Below are 25,015 nucleotides of genomic sequence, written 5' to 3' on the forward strand. Positions count from 1 at the left end.
AGAAATTTGACATCTTCTCCCAATTAAAAGTAAATCATAAATGTTCTTCTCATTAAAATAAATCATCATTTCGCAATATTTTAAATAAAACAAAAAATTCTAATAAAAAATGTTAAATATGAAAAGGCATCTGCGGGAAAGTGGATGAATAAATGAAAGTGAACAAGTTAAGCATACAAAATTAATAAGTAGGCGAGTCTTTAAAAATTATAAGTATCTCTGCTAGCAATTAGAGGATCCAAGCAAGAGCACAGATGATTTTCTGGATTTCAGGCACTAAAAATCCAAATAATTCTCAGTGTACCTCCGACCTAAAATGTGATAATCAATAATTCATCACTACCCACATTCGTTCGACTAGGTCTTGTACTTCTCCCCTGTGATTCATAAGTGTGGAAGAATGTAAGAACTTTTCACATTCCGCTGTGATGGTATGAGTGTTTATCAGGACCAGTTAGAAAATAAGAAATCTATGGTTTAAATCCCATTGGGGTCGGTTGATTTTTCATGTTCCCTTCTTTCAAAAACTCTTAATAGTTTAGCATAATCTGAAATTGAGATTATCTTAAGATTAAGTTTTGGTGGATAATGAGATGCAGGAATCTTTCTTATGTAGCATTTAGGAAATTTTTTTTTTATTATTATTATTATTATTATTATTATTATTATTATTATTTCTTACTGTAACTGGTAGCAGCATTGCAGCATTGTATGAGCAATCTGCTATTCCTAAAAATGAGGAGTCGCGAAATTATCAATTCTTATTAAATCATCACTCGAATGCAAAACTATCATTAAGTATTTGGGCAAAAATGTCTGAGCATCGGCTTTTCAAAATCCTGAAAAATTAAGTTTAATTTTCCTATTTTTCCCAACGACCGGACACTTTGTTACTTCAGCATTGGTTGGGAATGGCAAACGCATTGATTATTCGGCCGTCTCATCAGCGAGAATATGGTCCAGAATTCATCACAGGGCGGAACCTAATTACAAACGCAGAATGGTCCCAATTTTTATGGAAAACACCTTAAGAGACCGATCTGATCGCAAACGAGCATACCTAGGCATCATACTTGATGACAATTCACTTTTAAACCTAACATTGCCGAACTCGGAATTTTTTTTTTTTTTTTTTTTTTTTTTTTTTTTTTGTAAAATTGAAAATCTACTCGGAAAGTACTGCAGTCTTTCTTTTCAAAATAAAGTAATATTCTATAATACTGTAATTCGTCCGGTCTTATTTTAGGTCTTTATTATATGAGGAAATCCATTTCCAAAACTACTCGTAGTTTTTATTAAAATGTTTAAGCTCGTCGATGTACTATAATTTCAGTTCAAGTTCATGAACCATGACTGTCCAAAAAGTACGCATAACCAGACAAACCACTTCTTTCTTAACAGTAAGCATTTTCCCGTCTTTCTCATAAGAAATTTAAATATTCTTCACAGACAACCCCACTGCTAATTATACACCTGAATTCCGCTACCTGCAGCAGAGTAGAAGAGGCTACTTCCGGGCACTTCAAAATGCTATTATGTTCTTATGTAATTTATTGCTGGTAAAATACTGTAGCATAAAATACCGCAAAAGGAGATAAAAATCCAAATTTAAGTAATAAACAGTAATAAAATCAGTATAAAATCTAAAAATTAATTAAATAGGATTTATGCAAACCGCGGAAGGAAGCTAAATAAGGAAAAGTAATAAATTCCGAAGGTGTGTTTTCGTTTTTTAACAGTTGCAGAAAATGATCTAATCGGTATTATTTAATTCAGTTTTTGAAATTAACCAAGTCTCACTTAAAAGCAGTGTAATTACAGATATAAATATACTTGCAAAACGGCACAAAACGTAGAGGTAACAAAAAATGTAATAAGTTACTTTAAGCGTCTTAAATTAATATATTGAAGGAAGCTAATATATTGAAACTTATTAAAAAAGGGTAAAAATAAAGGAGGTAAAAATAAAAAATATAATAATAAATGCACGAAGGTTTGTACTTTTTATTTTTACCTCCTTTTTTACAGCTTAATTTTCTAACTCAATTAGTTAATTAGTTATGATAATAATTATTAGTTATTAATTAGTTAGTTATGATAATAATTATTATCAACTCAGTTACGATTAATGTACTACATTTTACTGACTATTTTCTCTTCCCTAAAGGAAGGACTTTGGAAATCGCCATTATTTTTAAAACAGAAAACCATAACTTTAAACATAATTTCAAAAGTTGAGTTCTACGAAGAAATAAAACAATTGTATGAACTTTAACAGAATCATACAGATTTGTTAGGATTGTATATTGAAAGTTATGAAGTCATAATACTGATTTTTTCATTTCTTCCTTTTGTACCAACTTTGTCCAAAATTTCTGTAAACGCACCGTATAGTGTTTTAATTAAACGTTGCTAATTAAACGTTAGCTAAATACGAATAAAGGACCTTCACCGCCAGATTTTTTTTTTCTTTCCAAAACTACTTCGCAAAATAAATCTCCATCTTCCGCGTGACATTCAATCCACCTTCGCTAGTGTACAGACACTTCGGCGGGAGTGTCGTATGTGATGGTCGGAAAGCCGTTAAGCCTACTTAAGAAAAGAAACTTTTACCGCGAACTCGACTCCGATTCATCTCTATCATCTGATGGTCGTTCACTCGGTCCTCAAGCGAAGGGGTCGTATTTATACTGAGCGGTGACAGTTACAATATTACGTCCAGTACTTTGCTGGGTTCCAGAGCACATAGGAATACAAGAAAATAAGAATACAAATTAGCCGTCTAAATTGGCAGCAAATGATGTAAACTTATTGGAAATTCCTGAAAAATTTCCTATTAACAAAAAATAAAATGATGTAAGAATGTCAATTCAGATGTAATAACATATCAAGGGGAAGATACACTTATAGATTTTTCCCAAAAGTGAACTTGCTGAGTCATTAGGATCTTTTTTAACAGGGGTGGAAAATATACCCAGTATCCTAGCCAGCCAGGATTCAAACTCCGGACCTCCCAATTACGCGTTGAATGATGTGCTTTCAGTTATACCACGAAGGCACGCAGAATTGAGGAAGAAACTATCTTATGCAATCCCCCTCTTAAAGGGCGACTGGGGAAGAGGGGACAAGTCGCCAAATCCTGGTGGAGACGAATTATCGTCCACCACTTTTAATTTCGGGCAGAACTTTAAAGACATTTTAGAATTTTTCGAAGCAAGGGAATCGAAAAATCTGCATTACCATCACTAGCTTCAAACTGCGGATCTCGAGATTACGCCTCGGACATGTTTCCAGTTACACCACGAAGGCACGCGGAAAGGAGGGAGAAAATGCCTTATGAACTTAAAGCATATAATAGCTTTATAGCACAGTACTTTATTGATCACGAGCCATTTCCAAAATATCTTAAAAGATTTGAACTAGGAAATTCAGAATACTGTTAGTGTAGAAAGATCGGTGATTCAGACCATTGCGCATTCAGCTGCAGTTTAAATGCAATACTTCATCATGCAAATACAATCATCTTCGGTCGCCGAATAAACAGTATTGACCACAGTGAGCAGATAAAACTTATTCGAAGTGTCAAATTAAAAGGAAAGTAAAATGATCAATTTTTGTGTTGTACGTAAAATATGCCTCAGTTAATAAAAGGGAAAGCCAATGTAATGTCAACCTTAGATAGAGCTCTAAGATGTATCAGCCTATTCTACGACTCATGATTATGATTTACGTATGATCATTATCATGGATATCACCAAATAATGTATTATATTTATCATGATTTTAATCATGGACTTAAATAATATGAATTTTTATGCTATGCAATTAGGTATAATGTAAAATATTTCATTTATGTAATATCCATTGTAACTGTATATATTTTTGAATTTGGAAAATTGGTCTGCTAACTCTTCTCCTGAAGGGTTTTATCTAGTACCAGATAGTGGGATGACTAAACACTAAAAGACTTTTGCAGGGAATGTCAGTTCTTTGGTAGTGTCAAAGTCGCAGTTAGAAGACTTCTAATGGAAAATGGCTCGTATTCACGTCACGCATTGTGGAAAACAATAAAAATAAACCATGCAACCAGCCTGTTCGCCTGGAATCGAACTTCTCAGTATTCAGCAGTCTTACCCACTCGACTACTAGTTTGGCACAGCTATTACTAACTATTAGAAATGAAAGAAACTTTCAACTGATATAGATTTTGAGTAAAACTGTATGATTTTAAGGGCAATTCGACATGGGTTCCTCGTTTACAGAAGTTAAAAGGGTTTGCAAAAGTGGGAGGACCCAAAACCATATTTATAGAAAAGACGGTAAATAGGGTAACCCTTACGTTAAAACCGTCAAAAAGGCAGTGAAATGCAAAATGTGCTTAACTTTAATTCATTTTCGAGGTTGTATTATTACGACAACCCTTTAGCAGAAGACTACTGTAAATGCAAAGTACGTTTTTCTTACGAAATAAAAATCTATTTCTTGTGTCACTAAATTAATATTTTGGCTTCCTTCAATTAAAGTTGATTTAAAGAAGCCAGAATTTGTGTTCTGTGTCACTGAATAAAAATATAACAGCGAAATTTGAATGAATATTTAATTTTTTGGCTTCTTTTTATTAAGGTTGCATTTGCAGAAGCCGGATGCTTCTGTGTTATCTAATAAAAAACACTCATAATGAATTTTGAATGAATATTTAATTCTTTCGGCTACTTTTTTGAGGTTCTGTTTGGAGAAGCAAGACTTTGCGTCCTGTGTCAATATATAAATCTTAATCACAACGAATTTAAATGAATATGTAATTTTTTTATTCTTTTGGATGAACGCATTGAAAATGCCAGAATAAGCGGTAAGCTGAATTTGAGCTGATTTGTTGTTGTTGTTATTGTTACTTTGATTCCTATTTTGCCGAATCTGTGTTTCCTTAGAATATAAAGATAACCCAAAAAAGCCTTTTCTATCTTCTTAACGTTTATCAAAATCACATACAATCCGTGGACTGCTCTTCAAGACAAAAACCTAAATGTAAGTTTTAATTTATGATGGTTTCATTTGATGTTTCTTGCTTTTTAAGCTTTCTTGATTGATTGCGCTTTTACGAAATTCATAATGCTCTGCCATTTTGAAAATGACTCTTGCTTCTAGTACGTTAGCTTGCTTAGCGACAAGTTGGGAATCTCGTCAAGCAGTACCTTGATCTGGAAAGAAGTACGGGTGGATAAAAGAGAAAATAACCTGAACGCTTTCTGTCGAGGAAAATAACTATGAAATGTGAAGAAATTGAAATTATAATGAAACCTGAAGAAAATGGATATCTTTACATTTTAGTAATATTCTTCTTGATATGTAACGGTATGTTCATTTTCTTTTTTATCCACCCATTATTTTCCCTATAAATTTAGTCTTCACTTCTCCCCCTTTGCAAATATTCCTTTTTTCTAGAAAACAAAAAGGACCTATATCTCGAAGCTGATAAAGTTTTATTCAAAATTTACTCCAGTCTAAGCTTCTTTTCTGCCTTACTAATAGATCTGTCCTGTTTCGTTTCCATTTCGGCAATTTGCACATTATTTAATTAATAAAAGATGTATTTAACAACACCCCTTACATATTTCTGTACAAAATCTTCCATTTTTCTTTTTGTTACATCACGTAAATGTACGCATTTACGTATGTATAGAAAAACTGCGTGATAACGCTGAAAGCGATAACATTTTAATTGCTTCCAATAAGCATACAATCCGCAATGTAACGCTGATAATAATATAGATCCACTATAATGTGAAGTTAAGGAAAAAACAAATTTTACGAGCTCGCTAACAGCGCAGCGAATTATCTGAGACTAGAACATCACGTGATGTCTGATAATATATAGAGTTATGTAATACTCTGGAATTTTCATTTTCCCGCAGGGAGAAGAATATCCATTCCTGCCGATGACCGTTTTTGGATGTTTATTACTGTCCAGCTCGCTACTTTGCCTGGGGTTGCCGGAAACGAGGTACCTGAAAAATCTCCTTACTCTCCACGACGCTGAAATGTTCGGCAAATACTGGAAGTGGAAAGATTACTGCACGTCCGGACCTAGCAAGTAAGTAGAGCGTTATCTTTGGTATGCTGATACAGGAATTTATAAATACAATTGCTTATGATTTAATTCTATCTGAATTGAATTATGCGTTATCATATTGATAAAAAGTGAATTTAGTTGGTTTGCTTTTGGAATTTAACTAAATTTTATATAGCATTACTGAGAATGAATGGAGGTCATTTTATCACATCTCTATGAAGTATGTGTTATGTGAAATGAACTGAAATTTCTTTTATTTAATTCATTCGAAAAAAATTAATAAGTTTCAATGTGTACAACATTAGCAGTACTGCAGTCATCATAGCAATATTCAGTTTAGTCTATATTCTGTAAGAATGTCTGGTGTAATTCTTGTCGTTTCTTGTGTTATTTTCTCCTTGAGGTAATTAGAGTTATTAATTCTTCCACCGATAATCTTATTTTTGTCAAATCTGCAGGAGAAAATGTCTAGTGGGGTAAAATCTTGATTTCTTGCTGGATACGGAATAGATCCGTTTCTTCCAATCCAGCTTCCAAGAAAGCGACGATTTAATTCGTCTCGCATATATTTCGCAAAATTAGGCTGTTCTCCATCTTGTTGAAAGAAGATCTACAGCTCATAATTTTTCCATTTAAATAATGTCACACTGTAAAAAACAATCTGTAAGGTTACTAAGAAACCTCATGGAAACTGGGATGCCATGGGTTATCTGAGTAACAGAAACAAGTGTTTTCTTTGTAACATTACAAGAGTTTTGCCTGTAATGGTTACAGATCTTTTTCTTGTAATATCACAGCATATAGTTATGTAAGTAGAACATATTTTTCTCATGTAAATTCTCAAACGATATATCTGTAATGGTTACAGATATTTGCGTGTAATATTACAGCAAATAATTATGTAAAAAGACCATGTTTTTCTCATGTAAAATCCCAAACGATATATCTGTAATGGTTACAGATTATTTGCGTGTAATATTACAGCAAATAATTATGTAAAAAGAACATGTTTTTTTCATGTAAAATCTCAACAGATATATCTGTAACTGTTACAGGTATATGCATAGGATTTACCGTTACAGGTTAATCATATGCTTGTATTATTATAGCAAGTTATTATGTGAGTAGAATATACTTTTCTTACGTAAAATTCCAATGGTTGTATCTGTAAAGGTTTCAGATTATTTCCTTCTAATATCCCATTAAGTAATTATGTGTGTAGAATATATTTTTCATAGGTAATACTAAAGGATATGTCTATAAAAGTAATAGATTTTTTTGTCTAAAATGATGCTTATTATAATAAAATATATTGAAATCAAGATGTTTTGAATAAAACAATATCTGCATGTGTATATCATTATACAGATATATGCAAGTGAAGCATAATAGTTTGGAAATTTACTTTCGGGTTGTTTATTCTCCCATCAATAAAATTCCAACTTCTATACTCAAGGACCCCATTCCGGATATGAATTCCTGGGGTATTTATAGGATTCCTTGCCAGTGTGGTTTAATTTACATTGGCCAAACTAAGAGAGCCTTAAAATTTCGCGTCAAAGAACATGAGGCATATGTTAGAAAAAAGGAAACACAGAAGTCTTCTGTTGCTCAACATTGTTGGTCCGAAAATCGCACTTTCAATTTTTCTGCTGCCAAAATTATTCAAAAAACATCTTCCATTGGAGAACTGGATTTTCTAGAGGCATTTCACATTCATAAAAATCTTTCTGTTCTAGTTAACGATCCTAATTCCAATCCAAATTTGCCTTCGGCTTTTAGAGAAATTATGTTTAAGTTCTGGTTTCGCCAACAGATGGCACCACTTGCTTATTCTTGTCCAGGCTTTCTTATCTTATCTAATCATTATTTCCTATCTTGTTCATTTGCGGTTTTGCAGCTGAAGATGATGGTTCGGTAAAACCATCGAAACTAGTCCTGTGAAAATTTTGTAGGTATAACGCTGATTTTTGTTTTTCGACTTCTGAATTAGTATTTATTCGGCGTGTTATTGTGTCTTAATTATAGAAGCCCCAAACAGGCTTACATTTTGCTTTCTTTTTTGCACGTGGTGTGGCCGCCATTTTGTGATTGTAGGAGTTTCGGTGAGTACATTTTTGCAATTTTCAAGTTATGTTTATGTTTTGTACATTTGGATATTGTGCTTTGCTTGTCTGATTTCATGCATTTTGCTTACAAACGTTTTGTTTTCTATTCATTTCAGTGAGGGATTTTTCTGTGTTTTGTGTGTACTTTATTATTGCTCAGTTAATTTAGTTTGATTTTTGCATTCATGCCTTCATCCGTTAATCGTTTCACTAAATTACGCCTGAAACGGCAAAAATTCCTGAATCATCTTGACTTTTTATTTAAATGTAAATGTAAAAAATTGATCCCCAATTTTATTCAAATCAAATCTAATCAAAAATCTTCGAGTCGCGTTTCAAGAATTCTGTTAAATTGCAAGCTTGCCTTACTTCGGTCCATGATAAGGGATACACGTCAAGAATTGTCCAAAATTGAACATGAACTCTATAAGCTTCATCTGGAACTCGCTAAATCATATCCAAAATTCACTGCCCTTGAACAAAAGTCTTGGTCTAGAACGGAGAATGCAGTTAACCGTCATAAAAACACCCTTGCAGTTAAATTCGAAAACTTCTTTTACAGTCTTCCAGTTCAAGTGGTTCAAAAAATCTTCCCATTGTAAACATCAAGCCAATAGTTAATATTTCTAATGTTAGTCTTTCAGAAGAACAAGAGAGAATTCTAAAATATAATTTTAACTTCTCACAAACCTGTAAACCCTCGATTCCAAAGATTTTGGCTCCTATCGAAAAAGCTTTCAAGTTCAGTAAAGTTTCAGATTCACAGAAAGAAATGATTAGGCATCTTATCGCTCATAATGTGAAATTCAATAATAAACCTTTGAAACCAAATCTAACTGCGAGAGAAAGAGCTACAATGCGCGAAATTCATTCTAACCCGGATATTATCATTTCAAAGGCCGACAAAGGTGGCCAGATAGTCGTCATGGATAAGAACACTTACATCGATGGTGTCACTAAACTCTTAAACGAAGGACCATATAATCCGATCCCTGAAGATCCTTCACCTTCGGACTTATCCAAAATAAAGACTGCGATCAAATCTTCGCAAATCATTTCAAGCAACTTAAAACATTCGCTTATCCCATCTGTTGCGAATTGTGCCAGATTATATGCTCTTCCCAAAATTCATAAAAGTGGTATTCCTTTCCGCCCTATTGTATCAAATTTAGGTACTGCCTCGTATCCTTTAGCTAAATATTTAGTTTCTAGATTTTCCACTCTATTAGACAATAACATTTACACCATAAAAAATTCAATGGAGTTTGTAAAAAAGGTTAAAAACATTTCTCCTAGTAATTTACTCATGGTTTCTTTTGATGTAAAATCATTATTCACCAATGTCCCAGTGGAGGGTGCATTAAGATGTCTAGAAACCAGACTTCGCGAATTTCATTTCTCTTGCATCGAAATTGAGGAGCTAATTTCTGTCACTCAACTCTGTTTGAAACAAACACATTTTGTTTTCCAAAATAAATATTACAAACAAACTGAGGGATTAGCCATGGGAAGCCCCCTCAGTCCCATCCTGGCTGATATCTACATGCATTATTATGAATCAAAATTGTTTGAAACTTTAAACTTCCCGGCATGGTTCCGCTACGTAGACGATACTTTTACCCTGTTTAAAGGTAATAAAGATGATTTAAATAAAGTTCTTTCAACAATGAATTCTATTGATCCTGCTATTCAGTTCACTTTTGAACTTGAGACTTGCAATTCTCTTCCGTTTCTCGACATTCTGGTCACACGTAACACATCCAACTTCAGTACTACAGTTTACCGTAAACCTTCATCGGTTTGCCTTCCACCACACTTTAAATCATGTCATCCGACTAAACAAAAGTTAGCTTCATTTTATTCCTATGTTTTCCGTGCTCTTCAAGTTTGCTCCTCCAAACTAGCCCTTGATGAAGAACTAAATTATTTAAAAGCAATAGCTATTGACAGGGGCTTTTCACCCAACATTATTAATCAAGCAGTTAAAAAATTCTCATCTGAACACACTAAAAGCCACACTCTTATTTTAGGAGATTATAAAAATTCTGTTGTCATTCCCTTCTTTCCATCAATTAGCTATAAAGTTGCACATATTTTGCAGAAATTTAACTTTCGGGTTGTTTATTCTCCCATCAATAAAATTCCAACTTCTATACTCAAGGACCCCATTCCGGATATGAATTTCTGGGGTATTTATAGGATTCCTTGCCAGTGTGGTTTAATTTACATTGGCCAAACTAAGAGAGCCTTAAAATTTCGCGTCAAAGAACATGAGGCATATGTTAGAAAAAAGGAAACACAGAAGTCTTCTGTTGCTCAACATTGTTGGTCCGAAAATCGCACTTTCAATTTTTCTGCTGCCAAAATTATTCAAAAAACATCTTCCATTGGAGAACTGGATTTTCTAGAGGTATTTCACATTCATAAAAATCTTTCTGTTCTAGTTAACGATCCTAATTCCAATCCAAATTTGCCTTCGGCTTTTAGAGAAATTATGTTTTAGTTCTGGTTTCGCCAACAGATGGCACCACTTGCTTATTCTTGTCCAGGCTTTCTTATCTTATCTAATCATTATTTCCTATCTTGTTCATTTGCGGTTTTGCAGCTGAAGATGATGGTTCGGTAAAACCATCGAAACTAGTCCTGTGAAAATTTTGTAGGTATAACGCTGATTTTTGTTGTTTGACTTCTGAATTAGCATAATAGTTTGGCTTTTTAAATTAGTCAATTTGACCTCAGAATAACATTAATTTAAAAGATGTGCTTTCAACAGCAATGTTCTTTTTCAAAAAGTAACATTAGTCTGTTGCAGAGTATTTTTGTTTTATGAAGAGAAAGTTATGTCTGATATTATTGAAAGGCCTTTCATTTTGATTAATTTAAAAGTTCAAATTGATATGCTACTCCTTATATTTGCCCTGTAAAATAGCTGAAAAAAATAGTATGTTTTATTTGCATGTTTTAGTGTCAGTTAATAAGATATGTTCTAGAACTTTCTTTTTAGTAATTTTAGCTAAAATAGACACATGTTGCTTTAGATTTAACTTATATGAGTAAACGTGTTGCATGTTGATATGATCATATTATTACAGTAAAAGACATTTTGTGAAATATTTCTAAGAACTCAGAACAGCTGTTCTTCATATTTCAAAAATATATTCTCTCCTTCTAAAAAATGACATTTTCAGTAAATTAAAGAATTCAACATAGCAATGAACTTCATTTTGTTACTACAAGGAATTCAAATTTTGTTCATACGCTTGAATTACAACATCTAACTAATCTTTTTATTCTTATCTGCACTCAGTGTTTGTCAACAGTCTGCTATTGTTTGAAATAATGCATAATTTTTTACTTACCTTCAAATAATTTCCTTTGAATTAACAGATAGAAGTCTTTCATTAAAAACCTAATGTCATGCTTTTTGAATAAGCATAAAACTTTGCCAACTGACCTTAATTTTTAAAGCTTGTTTCCCTTAAAATTCTTAATGCAATTATGCCTTTAAGAAATTTACTTCTAAAATTAATACTTCAGTTTAGCTTAAAATTTAATGCATTTTAATTTTACCTATAATTTTTTACAAACATAATATGTAATAAATCTAAGCTTAATATTTACCATTTCGAAAGTGATACTAAAAAAGTATTCCTAGTTATTATAAATTTCGAGATTCGCATACAAAATTGTGAAATAAACATGTGACAATAGAAAACAAACTTTATGCTCTCTCTATATTACAGCATGTTAATTAAGAAGTTTATTGAATTTATAATTTTATTGTGAAACACTATGAAGCAAATAATATGCTAATTAAAATACAGAAGTAAAAATAATTTATTACTTAATTCATAAACTTTACATAAAACCTGAAAAAAAGAATTAATTAAAAAATAACATATTATAATTTAATAAACATTTCATAAAAATTCGTTTCGACTGCTTGGAAAAAATGAATGGTTTTTCCTCTCTTTGTAAACCATGTCTCCTAAATAAAGAAAAAAACATTTCTTTTAAAATCATAATCATGCTCTTAAAAAGCTTATAAAAATTATTTTAATAGATGTTTTAAACATGTGCTTATATAACACTTTTAATCATATTTCTTTATAATATCTTAATTAATTAAGAACAGCTTAAATTCTTTAAAAAATTGGATTACAGTGAACCGTCTCATTACGACAAGCTATCTCAGTCAATCACTTTTTAAATTTAACCAGCATTCCTCATAAAATAACTAATTAGTAAACATAACTTCTCTAGGATGCCCACTATCATTTAAAGATCAAAATTTTCAGGAATCACGTATAGCTAGCTTAGAGAAGGTTTATTGTACAAAAACAGCCAATATTCAAATATTTTCATAAATGAAGCCACCATAGTTATTAAATATAATATACAGTATACTTATATTCAGAATTCAGAACTTGAATAAATTTCTCGAACTGTTTTAGCATTCGAAAAATATTATATTTATTACCTTAAATTTCTAAAACAATATTACATATTTGTCCAACGGAATCACTGGGACTCGGACAACATTTTCCCCCTAGCTTTCTTTTAGCACAGGATTCTGAATATGTTTTAATGATTTAGGTAATGTTTGTCTTCCTTAAGGCGCTCACAAAACAAGTTACCCTAAATGTTTTGTCCGCATAGTGGTCATTTTCATCTTACTAACTGATTTGCTAGTGGATTTTGGGTGCATGGCCTATCATTGATGAAACAATAATAGTGAACAGCTTCAAGAAAATGGGGATATCTAATGCTCTTGATGCCATATTCCCACTTATTTTTACTAATTTTATCTTCCGAAAATTAAGAGGGAAAAATTAAACGAATAATTTAATTTCCAAAGGACACAGTCACAGTAGGAGTATAACAAATGAAAAGTAATCATGGATAAACTACTACTATCACAATATTATTTATTTAAAAGAAACCTCTATTTCAATAAGAATACACATAATTGCAACATCTAATAAGTTATCTCATTTCTTCTTTATAATTTGAACTTCTGTCATTCTCATTGTTGTTCTTTCAAATCCTTAGGCCTCAGATCATACATAAATAATTGTTGTGAGAAGGTTGTGGTACGATGCTTGCTAGGGTGAACATTCAGCTGATATGGCAAAATTGCACAGTGAATGGCAGTTGGTATTTGCTTTCACTATCATAGATCATTGTTTATATTAGGCTGACATAATATTCAACAGTTAGAAGAGAAAGATTCAACGGGGCCTTAAGTGGGCAAAAGTTTGCCTTTGTTAGTATGACGAAAACAAACATTATGTTGATAAATCCATTTTAAAATCTTGGGATATTCATTTTCTGAATGCATTAAAAGGGGGAAAATTATGTAAATATTTTTTTAATTTTCAGAATCTGGTTCTAAAGCTGGGTGGGGTGGAATATGCAACGCAATACCGTAATTCTGAAGATCATTGCTCGTGGCAGTACAAACTAAACGGTGATAACTTGCGTGCTGTAGAAGAAGACACAAATTGCATTTCCAGATGCATTAAATGCTTTGAGGTCTAGGGAGTAGCAGTGGGCAATACTAAGAGTGAAATTCAAGGTATAGGGAAGTAGGAATGAAAATTACTTTTATCAGATAACTTAAATGGTTATGTTACTAAGCGTTCTTATTGGAATGTAGGTTTCTTTTAAATAATAATACTATGATAGTTACCAGTAGTTCATTCATGAATATTTTTGATTGGTTATGATCTTATTGTAATCACATCCTTCAAAATTAAATTGATTTCTTAATTTCCCCCTTGATTTTCATACTATAATATAAAAGGAGGAAAAAAGTATGCAAGTAAACATAACTCCTCTTTCTCTCTCTATATATAGACATGTATCTTCGTGTGCAACTAAGCAAAACAAATGTGACTTTTTCTTCTTTAAAAAAATTGTGTAAATAAATAGGATGAGAATTAAGTTCATTTCAAAGACTTATGACACATGAAATATACATGATCAAAATAAATTAGAAAATTAAGTTCAAATAAATTTTAAGCTAAATTACGTGTTGCAAGTAAGTTGCAATAATTCAGTTGTAATAATTAATACTAATAAAACCAAACATCATATTCCCATTCTGTAAAGTATAAAAATTCTTCTGCAAAACTGAAAAAATGACCGACACTTTGGCTTATTTGATAACTTTCAAATTCACTCCTTTGTTTGCATTTAGAATTTATGACTTTAATTTTCCACAGAAATTTGTTTTTGATTTTAAAAAATTTCACTGGCATAATTTCATTCACTTCAGCATATATTAATATATGCAGAAGGTTTTTGTACCTTACATAATTTTAAATCTTATGTAAACTAACGTAATTAATAACAAAATCAAAATATAGATCAGAAACTACTAGTGTCACACGAAATGCTATGAAATTAATTAATAAAATAAGAATGAGATAAAATATATAGAATTAATATTCCACATGTGAAGTTTGGAAGTTTTACGTTAAATATTTTTTTTTAATTAAGTATTTTTAAAAATGACCCCTTAAAGCATGGGACCTTTCGTAATTAGAACTTGCAAATCCACTTCGCTAGTCTTTCATAACATTGCTTTTCTTTTATTAACAAGAAATATTGCATTCAGTTATTTAATTTAAGATATCAAAAATAATGCTACTGAAAGGCATGAATACTTACTTAATTTGAAATTAATTTGGTTGACTTAAAATAATATTAAAAAAAAATAAATCTTCATATATATTACGTCTAAAAATCAGAACTTATTGATTTTCTTTTATTTGAACGATATCTGAATTCTGCCTTAGTTTGGACTAGTAAATAATTGGGCAATTAAATGCCAAGCTCTAAGAGAACTAATGTAGTTTACAAATGCACTGAATTTTATTTCCGGTATTAACTTTCAAAGAAAGTAAAATTTTCTGCATATTTGCATCATTTGGATTGATAGAATATGGCAAAGCATGCAAAGGCTATCAGCCTAAAGGGAAGTATATATTCATGGGCGGTTTTGTAAGGAAAAGTAGCTTGCATTTCCATTTATTCATGTGTATATATATATATATATATATATATATATTTACATTGTTAATGCTAAAATCAATGCTTCATTAAAAATTCATTATTATTTTATTTTTAATACAACATACAGATACAGAATTGTTTTAAATTCCAATAAACAATAATAATTTATTTTTAAGAAAACTTATTTTATGATTTATATATTATATTACATGAATAAGAGAAACATTTGTTAAGAAATGTATTAAACTTGTATTAGCAGATTCATGCTATCCTAGTAACAAGACTATCATACTTCAAAACTGTATTAAAACTGGGCAAAATAAAATCAACATAAATTCTACATTAAATGTTTAAAAACTTATAAGTATGCAATGGTAGTTATATATACAATATAATATATGTTGTCATTTATAAAATATTAATAAAATGATATTTTTGGAAATAATGCACAAAATTTTAGTTTTGTTTTATAATTAGTTTAACAAATTGTTAGAAAAATATTTAGGTCATTTCCATTTTTCCCCTGTTGATAGTGGTATACTAAAATATATGGAATAATAAGTTGCATCTAGTTAGTAAAACAAAACATTACGAAAAGTATGATACGGCATATTTTTAATCATATAATTACTTCATTTTGGAATTATAATATTTTCGTAAGAAATTAATACCACTGAAAAAAATATTATTACACTAAAGGAATAAACGAGATTCTCGACCGCGTTGTTCAAGTTTTTGTAATTTTACTTCATAACACACTTGTACATACACATATTAGACTGAATTATAAACCAGGTATAACTAATTAGATAATCCTAGAAAAAGAATAAACTAAACCTAGTAAGCAAAAAATATATACATTACATCCAGAATTCTAAATGTTTATATAAACGTTTCTCGCAAGGCTTGCCGGGAAAAAGATGTCAAACGTTCTTTGGTCAGACGATTGGAAAAGAACGCTAACATGATTAGTTTTGTTTTCAACAACCACATTACCATTTCAATTAAATACCACAAACAGTGATTAAAATTTGGAATAATTAGTTTTAAATAATAATACGGGCAATTTAAGGCGTAATTTATCGGATGCACAATGACAAAATACTACTATTAGATCTGCATTTGGAATAAATATTTTGCCCTCTTTCAACTCATTAGACATTACGAACACTGATATTAATTAATCGCAAAGCTTAAACGTTTAAATACTTACTCACTACATATAACAGTGCAAAGTGCATGAGAATAATCTGCATAAAATGAACAAAAAATATTTCAAGCAGTAATTGTAAACATTTTCTTACTTACCTGCGCTATACAACCAACATGCATTCAGCCATGTTTTTTTCTGCAACTAGCTTTCAAACACTTTTCTCCTGATTGGCTAATTTCCAGTCAGTCACGTGATTCTTCCGCGCGGCTACTGAAACATTATCTGTAATGCTACAAGCAAATCAACTGTTACCGCTACAGTTTGCTTTCAACCTGTTACCATTACAGGAAATTCTTCTGTAACTTTTTGATTTCTGTAACTTTACAAAACTTTTGCCAGTAAAGAGCGAACTTTTTTTTTACCGTGCACCTGTTCAACCCTCCAGGTCATTGGTCATGATTCACAGCTAGTGAACATCCTCCTCCAGAGGGCAAAACACTACAAAATCTAAACTAGGCTTTTTGGCATCATGGAGTTTCAGAGTATGTCCACTTACATCCTGACGAAAGTTTATCGTGCATTATCACTTCGTACGCTATCAAAATACAAGTCCCTATTGTTTTTAAGTTATTGAATTAAATAAAGACTCTTTCAGTTCATTTCACTAAAACCATGCTTTTCAATGACTACATGAAATCGTCCCATTCAACCCAATAATCCTTTTATAAAGACTGTCAAAATACTGTCTCACAATTCAATTGACTCTAGCAATGTCCTCAGGGAAGCCCTTCTAAATTAGCTGAGAGTTCTATTCCATTACGTGTTAGTCGTAGCAGTGTAACAGACAGGAGAAGCAAAGGGTATGTAATCAGTTCAGTAATAGTATAAATTGACCAAGACGCTTTTATTCGCGTCTTGGTCAATGTGTCTGTGTGGTGTTGCTCTGGAAAATGTGTGTTGGTGTGGTGTTGGTCTGGTCAATGTGTCTGTGTGATGTTGGTCTGGAGTGTGGTGTTGGTCTGGAAAAAACAATGAATACGCAACCTTTCCAATAGCATATTTGAACACCATGGCCTTAATCATGTATTGTATTGATAAAATATTATAGTCTGGAGAAAGCAATGAGCATGCAACAGTAGTATCATTGAATACTATCTGTTTAGTCCTAGTAGTACGATAGTCTGAAGTGATCAATAATTATTTATTTAAATACCAATAATAAAGCATGTAATAAGAGATTTAAAAACAGTTCAACAATTTTGGATCGAATTCATCATTTTCAATACCGTAAATTGTTCTAAACAAAAGAAACACATGAGAATTAATTTTTCTCCCAGACTGGTTTTGACTGGATTATTTAGATTAGGACAAAGTATACGAGGGCTGTCTATTTAAGACAAGGAATGCCTTCGTGGAGGACATTTAAAAACATTTGCTTATATTCACATTTCACGTGATTAAAACTACAAAACCTCGGAGGCAGCCATCCCGTTCTCCAAAATTTGAGCCCATTTTTAAGCGATCTAACAACTTTTCTCTTGCTTGTGTGAGTACTATATATTTTAGCTAAATGGTCCTAATCTCTGGATACTGGATTTTATTTTGCGCAGATGACATAAAAAAAGGTTTGTGACGTAAAATTAACAGTAAATACCAAATGAAAATTTGTCAGTTAAAAGATAAAAAGACCAACTAGAAAACAAACTACTTTTGGTTCCTAATGTCATTGTTCAGCATTATTGGCATTGCCAAGATAAAAATAGCAATCGATCTAATAACTTAAAATGATTCTGTATTCTGTCTCCTTTTAATTGATACTTCAAAATTTAAATGTACCACAATAAACATTATGGTTATACTCAATCAACTTTGTAGTTGGACCACCTTGTGTTTATGATGGGTCAGCAGGAATTTCTAAAGATCAGGCTCGAACAGCAAGCTTAGAAGTTGTGTTAAAGCACGTTTGAGAAACGGAAGTAGTTTTCTTTAAATGTAGACTCTGATTTCAACTATGTTCTTCCATCGGTCGATACAAGTCCGCAACATCCGTTAAAATGAACAAATGTCCGAGAATTTACGAAGCAGTTAAGCTCATGCTTTTAAAATCACTCTCTTATGGGAAGTCCGTTTTTAAGCTGTCGGATTACAAAATATTTTACTGCTCATACGTTACAAATATATCGTCGCCATTGTACCAAAATCACGTTTCTTGAAGGCTGCTATTTCTAAAAAATAGTGTATTTAAAGGTTTGACATGCGTTTAATTTTCAGAGAAATCTGCTGCGCTGTATAATAATTCTCATAAATTTACCTCATAAAATAAAAAAAAATTTCTTTTTTTAACATAGCATGAAACAACAAAAAAAAATAAATATAAGGTATAAATAAGGATCGCGAAAAGTTCAAATCCTTGATTTTGGCCTGCGGAACAGGATATCAAGACCTAGAACTAGTCGAAGTTATTATAAACTCCACTTAGTAAATTTCAGTTCTTACATATTGCAGTTAAAGAATTTATCTCCTTTACAAGATTTTATCTGCACCAAAAGCAGTTTGTCTTTCATATTAGTTACGGTACTCAAACTAAAAGATTAGCCATGAAAAGTCTTCTTAAACATACTGTCGCAAATATTATTTTACGTGCACTGTTCTTTGAATAAAAAATATTTAAAAAACTAAAGTTTCTGTTTTAAATTCGTTATATCGATGGCATATTCAATCTTATTAACAGCAATAAAGATAATTTACCTCTTCTGACTTTTATGAGTTTTAAATATCTACTTTGGAACTCAAAACGTTCAGTTATCTTTCTTTTCTTGATATTTGAGTCTCACCAAACAGTTTTAATTTTTTGGTGTGTTGGAAACATTTCTCGGTTTATTACTTTAGGCGCATGCTATAGCCTCTCATTTTTACTAGACAAATGTTAGATTTTTTCTACACTTTTGTTTTCCTTTCTTTCAATGTTTGCTTTAATCAGTCCTTGATTAAACACTGAACTGTTTGATAATGATCGCTATCGATAGAACCATCTCGTCTCAGAATATTAATTAGCAAAGAAGTCAAAAAGTTGTCAGTTTTAATAAGAAGAAATATTCTCCTACTTCACTCAGTATCGATAATTTAGTTTTATTCCTTTCTTTCCCGCTGTCAGTAACAAAATTGAGCATATTTAGTGAATTTTCAAGTTATTTTTTTGCCTTATAAAATACCCAGTTGTGTCCTTGAAGACCTTATTCCTGATTCGAATTCTTGGGAAATTTATAGCATTCCTTCAAATGCAACTTAATGTGCTTTAGGCGAACAAACCGCGTTTCAAAAATTTCATGTCAAAGAACCTGAATCTTATTTTCGAAGAAAAGAAATAATTAAATCATGAGTTACAGTTCTTCTGCATACCAAAAGTGCACTTTTGCTTCTACCAAAAATCTTCCAAAAATACTTTTTCAATAGATGAATTAGATTTCCTTGCTGCTCTCCATGTTCACTAAAATTTGTTAGCATAAACCAATGATTAAAATTTCAATCCTTTTTTTCTCACTCGCCAATAAACCAACTCGCCAACTGTTTTTGATCTGGTTTCCCTTGACATCCCGATATATTACCAACTGATTTGTTCTGCTTCGTTATTTTTCTCTCCCTTTCGTTATAAAGTATGTTATTGTAACCTATAAGTAAATTCTTCATAATTTGTTAATTCTTCAGAATTTGTTAATTTATCTTTCCGTTTGTAGTCTCTCGTTTAGTTGCAGCTTAAGAAGACAGTAGTGTTCAGTTTCCAATAATGTTTCGGCTAAAATAAAAATCTACCTCAATTAATATCCTTTTTCGTGCACTCAGAATTTCATAGCGTATCACTCTTGGCTACATAAAATATTTTATGTTTATCATAGAATTAGGCGAGTTCATTAGTGTTCCTGGTACATGAACATGGTACTACGTGGTAGCGAAAAGCCACGGAGCTTTTAGCTATCATGTAGGCAAGTTCATGCATGGTAGCGAAAAGCTCCGTCGTGTTAATTTAATAATCAGAAAATTTCGGGAAAACGTTTCAAAAGCCAAACGATTTTGTGCCAATATGTGTACTATATGTAATTAGAAGTTTGTTATATTCATTATCATAATTCCGCAAAAATTCCTAAGAATTATTACTTTTATATATCGTAAATTAAATTTAACTTAAGTTACATGAGTAAATTGTTATTTAATTAAGAGGTTCATTAGTTGACACAGAATTTTATTGACTCTAAAGCATATATACATCTTCTGTATATTCATTAATAAAGAAGCAAGAGTTCGCGAGCAGACGTTAGAATATAATATTCCATTAGAATATAATATTGTATCAATACGAAAAATATTGTATTGTTTTGATACAGTTATTATAGTACTGTATTAGCACAAAAACATATATACATGTGTCGCCCAGACGGTATAGTACTTAGGAAAGCCAACTGCGGTACCGAAGAACCCGGGTTTGAATCACGGAGAAAACATGCATGTTTGTAAATGTATAGTTTCTGTGTGGCATGGGGGCACTCTAAATATGCGGCGAGCTGAAAGTCCTCTCGTATGATTTGATGGAAGAGGAGAGAGGTGGGAAATCCCCCGGACCACCCCTGGGATGCTCTTCCTCAAATTTTTATGGAATATGAAAACCCAACCTGTCTTTGGAGTAGGTTCTGGCAACTATTCTTCCATGTAATATGGGCATGACAACAACATATACATGTAATTTACATGTATTAATAAAAAAGCAGCATTTCGTTAGTAGGCTATGAAAATACTTGAATAATTATTTACAGACTGATGAAAAATATTCATACTGATTTAATCTGAAAAATAAAATAAAGATGCTTTTCTTTGTTATGCTACTAGTTGTGATAAATATTACACGCGGCATATAAAACAATGTAACGATTTAGATCAGCGATTCTGAATGGGTAGTACGCGTACCACTGGTGGTACGCAAAGAAACAAATTATTTTTAACTATTAAGTTCAAATATTTCGTAAAGAAAAGGAAAAGTTGGTAGAAAGTTCCTGTGATCGAACTCGAAATGAAGATTTCAAAATAACACACTTCTTAACCTTTGGCTGAACCGAAAAAAGAAAAGATTTTAAAGGTATCTCAAATAAAACTATTAAACTCTTATTGCCTTTTTGCGCAACCTATTTGAGCGAAAGGATTTTCTTTCATGTTATATTTGAAAAATAAATACAGAATAAAATTTAAAGTGGATATTAATTTAATTTGCGGTTAAAACTAAGTGAAATAAGATCAGATATAAAGAAATTGATCTCTCTTAACAGACCCGAATTTCACACTAAATTTTAGAACTTACGAAATATAGCTTAAATTTTGATAATTAAAAAAATGGTAACCAATTTTTAATCTAACATTTTTTATGTGGGCGTATTTAATACAAATAGTCAATAAGTGGAGCAAATGATAAAATATATATTTTTTTAATATTTCTATTGAGAAATTGAAAAATAATCATTGTAAAATATGGTGGTATTACTAAAATTTTTCAATTTTTGTTTAGATGGTACGCGTTAGTCAAAAGGTTGAGAACTGCTGATGTAGATTACTTCGAAAAGATTACTCTAAGGACTTTTTTTTACATTCAAAAACAATTTTTCAAAACAATTGTAATCTTTTTTACTAGTTTATTATTTACATGGCTTTAAAAACTTTTCTAACCCCCCTCCCAAAAAAAAAAAACAAATTTCCTACACAGTTTCAGTCTGTATTGTTAGTTAATTATTTAATTCAAGGACGCTTCTATTCGTTCAAAACATATGTACGAAAAAACTTATAATCTTTAATGCAAGTTCATTATTTACTTTTCCTTAAAGTTGTTCCAAAGTTCAAAAACAAACTTGCAAAATAGTTGTTATCTTTGTTTTTTATTTGGCCTTAAAGACACCTCCGATATCCCCAAAACAAACTTGGGAAACAGTTTACAAGGCTATTTTCTCCCTCCTTTCCGCATTCCTTCGTGGTGTAACTGGAAGTATAATCGACACGTATTCTAGAGGTCCAGATTTCGAGTCCCGGCGAGGTAACTGCTCATTTTTCACCTCTCCCTGCTTCAAAAACAAAATGCCTAGTGACTCTACCAGTTTGTTATCTTTGTTACTAATTTATTATTTTTTGGCTTAGGACGACTTTAATTCTCAAAAAATGACTTTGCAAAACAATTGTAATTTTTATAACTAGTTTATTATTTACTTGATTTCGAGTACATTTCAAAAGTTCAAAAACAAGTTTCCAAAACATCTAGTCTTTGTTACAAACTTATTATTTATTGGACTTCAAGACATCTTTAATATTCAAAAACAACTTTCAAAAATAATATTAATTTTTGCTACCAATTTATTACCCGCATAGCTTTAAGGAGGTTTCTGGTGTTCAAAAAGAAAATTGTAAAACAGCTGTCGTCTTTTTTTCTATATACTTATTTATTTGATTTTAAGTACGGTTTTAACGTTTGAAGACAAGTTTGTAAAAGATTTGTATTCTTTTTTACCAGCGTATTATTTTAATTTGTTTTTTCCTCTTAATGGCCAAAGCATTTCACTGGCTATTTAGTAATCTGTTAAGCAGGAAAAAAACATTATCTCACTTCTTTTCTTAACTTCTGTGGGTATTAAAAATAAATTTCTTTTTCCAGGTCAGACCACAAAAATGGAATTTTGAAAAGCATGGAAAAAAGATCACAGTCTCCCATACTTGGGTAAGTACCCGAATATGATTATTTCAATAACTACACTGACGAGAAAATCATGCGCGTGCCAACCCACCATTTCAAGAAGAAAAAATTCTAAAGACGACGTAACAAAAGCTCACAAACGATGAAAATATATCATCAAATATGTATTAGAGTATCAGATTTCATTTATGTTGAACGTGTATATTTTTTGCGATGTTTCTTCATATTTCTCGCCTTTCTTGATTTCAAAGAATGAAGACGACTTGAATACTAATGGCGAACCAGGAGATGAAAAGAACTGGATCGTTATATCAAATTCATTTATTCGCGTCGTAACGAGAGGAAAAAGTGAAGGATAAAGGTACTTAATAAGATTAAAGGGATCGTATTCATTAGGTTAATGAATATGAAGTCATATTTTATTCATTATTTTTTGCATTTTAAACGCAATTAACATGCGTAACAAAATTCTAATTAATAGTACGTAACACAGCGCAGCCCTTTTTTTTGCTTATAGAAATATCCCTCCGAATGTGAATGCTTTGATTTCAATCGGATCTTGTTTAGTAAAAATTAAATAAATGAAAATCGGAATATGACAAGAAAACTTCAAAATGAGGATTTCGTATTACCGTAATAGTTCGAAAAAGAGTTTGTTATTCAAAATTTTGAAATACTCAAAAATTATATTTATAACATTAGTTAATGGAAACCCATCATAAGTATTTAATTACATGTAAAATGCGTTTAACTTTTTGCATTTAAAACTGATATTTCTAAGAACACTTTCAACATAAATAATAATAAATAAGTAATGAAACATGTTTCTAATACTGGTAATTGAAAATGAATGGTACAAGAAAGATATAGGAAATGCTGCAAGGAAATGAATGTTACTCGAGTCTTGTGCGATAAATTTACTTTCACAAATACAAGTATAATATGTATTTTTTACTTTCCACTTTTCATTTGGTAAATTGAAATATTCATCATTTCCGAAAATATTCTCCAGAGTCAAACTTTCAAAATGGTGGCATACGCGAAAGATGAAGCTTATTCTATGCTAGAATATGCGGAAACAGGACATGTAACCATAGTTCTGAGTCATTTTCGGACAAAATTCGCTAAACAGGTACCTCAGCATCACATAATCGCAAGGTGAGTAAGAAAATTTGAAGAGACATTAGCTTATGCAAGGAAAAAAGCACAAGTCAACCATACATCGGCAATGCCATGGTGAGAAATATTCCTGCCACTTAAGGAAGTCCATCAAGTCAATGTGTCCTGCCAGCTGAAAACGTAACATACTGCAAGAAAGAATAGGGAGCTTGATACACAAGCGTCTTCAGTTAAATATTTGCAGATTTCACATGACACAAGTATAAAAACTGCAGATACATCAAACTGGAGAGAGCTTTAAATGGATTTTAAAGTGGATGGTTTTGTGGACAGACTTCTTGTTCACTGACGAAGCATTAGAAATTTTGTGTAGTGGTAACCTGGATACTGAATCATACCATAGCTAAGTAGGGGTAAGCTGGATATTGAATCATACTTGAGTATGTGCACTAAAACTGAATCCTAAATATGGTTTTCAACAAGCAAACGTTTTCGGTACCATAACTAACCGCAGTGTATTTGGACTTGTCTTTCGCAATTCCACCATTACAGGCTTCATCTACATGGCATGCTGTAGGAGTACTTTTTTCCCATTTGAAAGAACAAGATCCGAACTTTATACTTCAACTTTATACTTTTCAAATGGACACTCCGCCACAACAACTTAAAAACATAAGCGATTATGTTGTGTACCAAAATTACATACAGATAGTCCAATCATCACGTAACAAAAATTCGATAAACATACCAAATTTAAATCTTTCTTTCCAATTCATTTTGGCAGATAAGTGCAGCAGCATATTATTAACCCATGTTCGATACTGATA

General features: G+C 31.5%; 1 protein-coding gene across 1 annotated transcript in view; it reads left to right on the forward strand.

Annotated features, from left to right (window-relative positions):
- Window positions 1-25,015, forward strand: part of LOC118191412 (beta-alanine transporter-like) — a 533,418-nt gene that overhangs the window by 493,687 nt on the left and 14,716 nt on the right. Inside the window, exons 9-10 of the mRNA XM_085824846.1 lie at window positions 5,913-6,091; window positions 23,031-23,093. Coding sequence (XP_085680972.1) covers window positions 5,913-6,091; window positions 23,031-23,093 — 242 coding nt within the window. The remainder of the gene's footprint in view (window positions 1-5,912; window positions 6,092-23,030; window positions 23,094-25,015) is intronic.

Source organism: Stegodyphus dumicola, chromosome 10 (assembly GCF_044657685.1).
Source record: "Stegodyphus dumicola isolate Sdum_Otavi_A_Nest chromosome 10, ASM4465768v1".
Lineage (NCBI taxonomy): Eukaryota > Metazoa > Arthropoda > Arachnida > Araneae > Eresidae > Stegodyphus > Stegodyphus dumicola.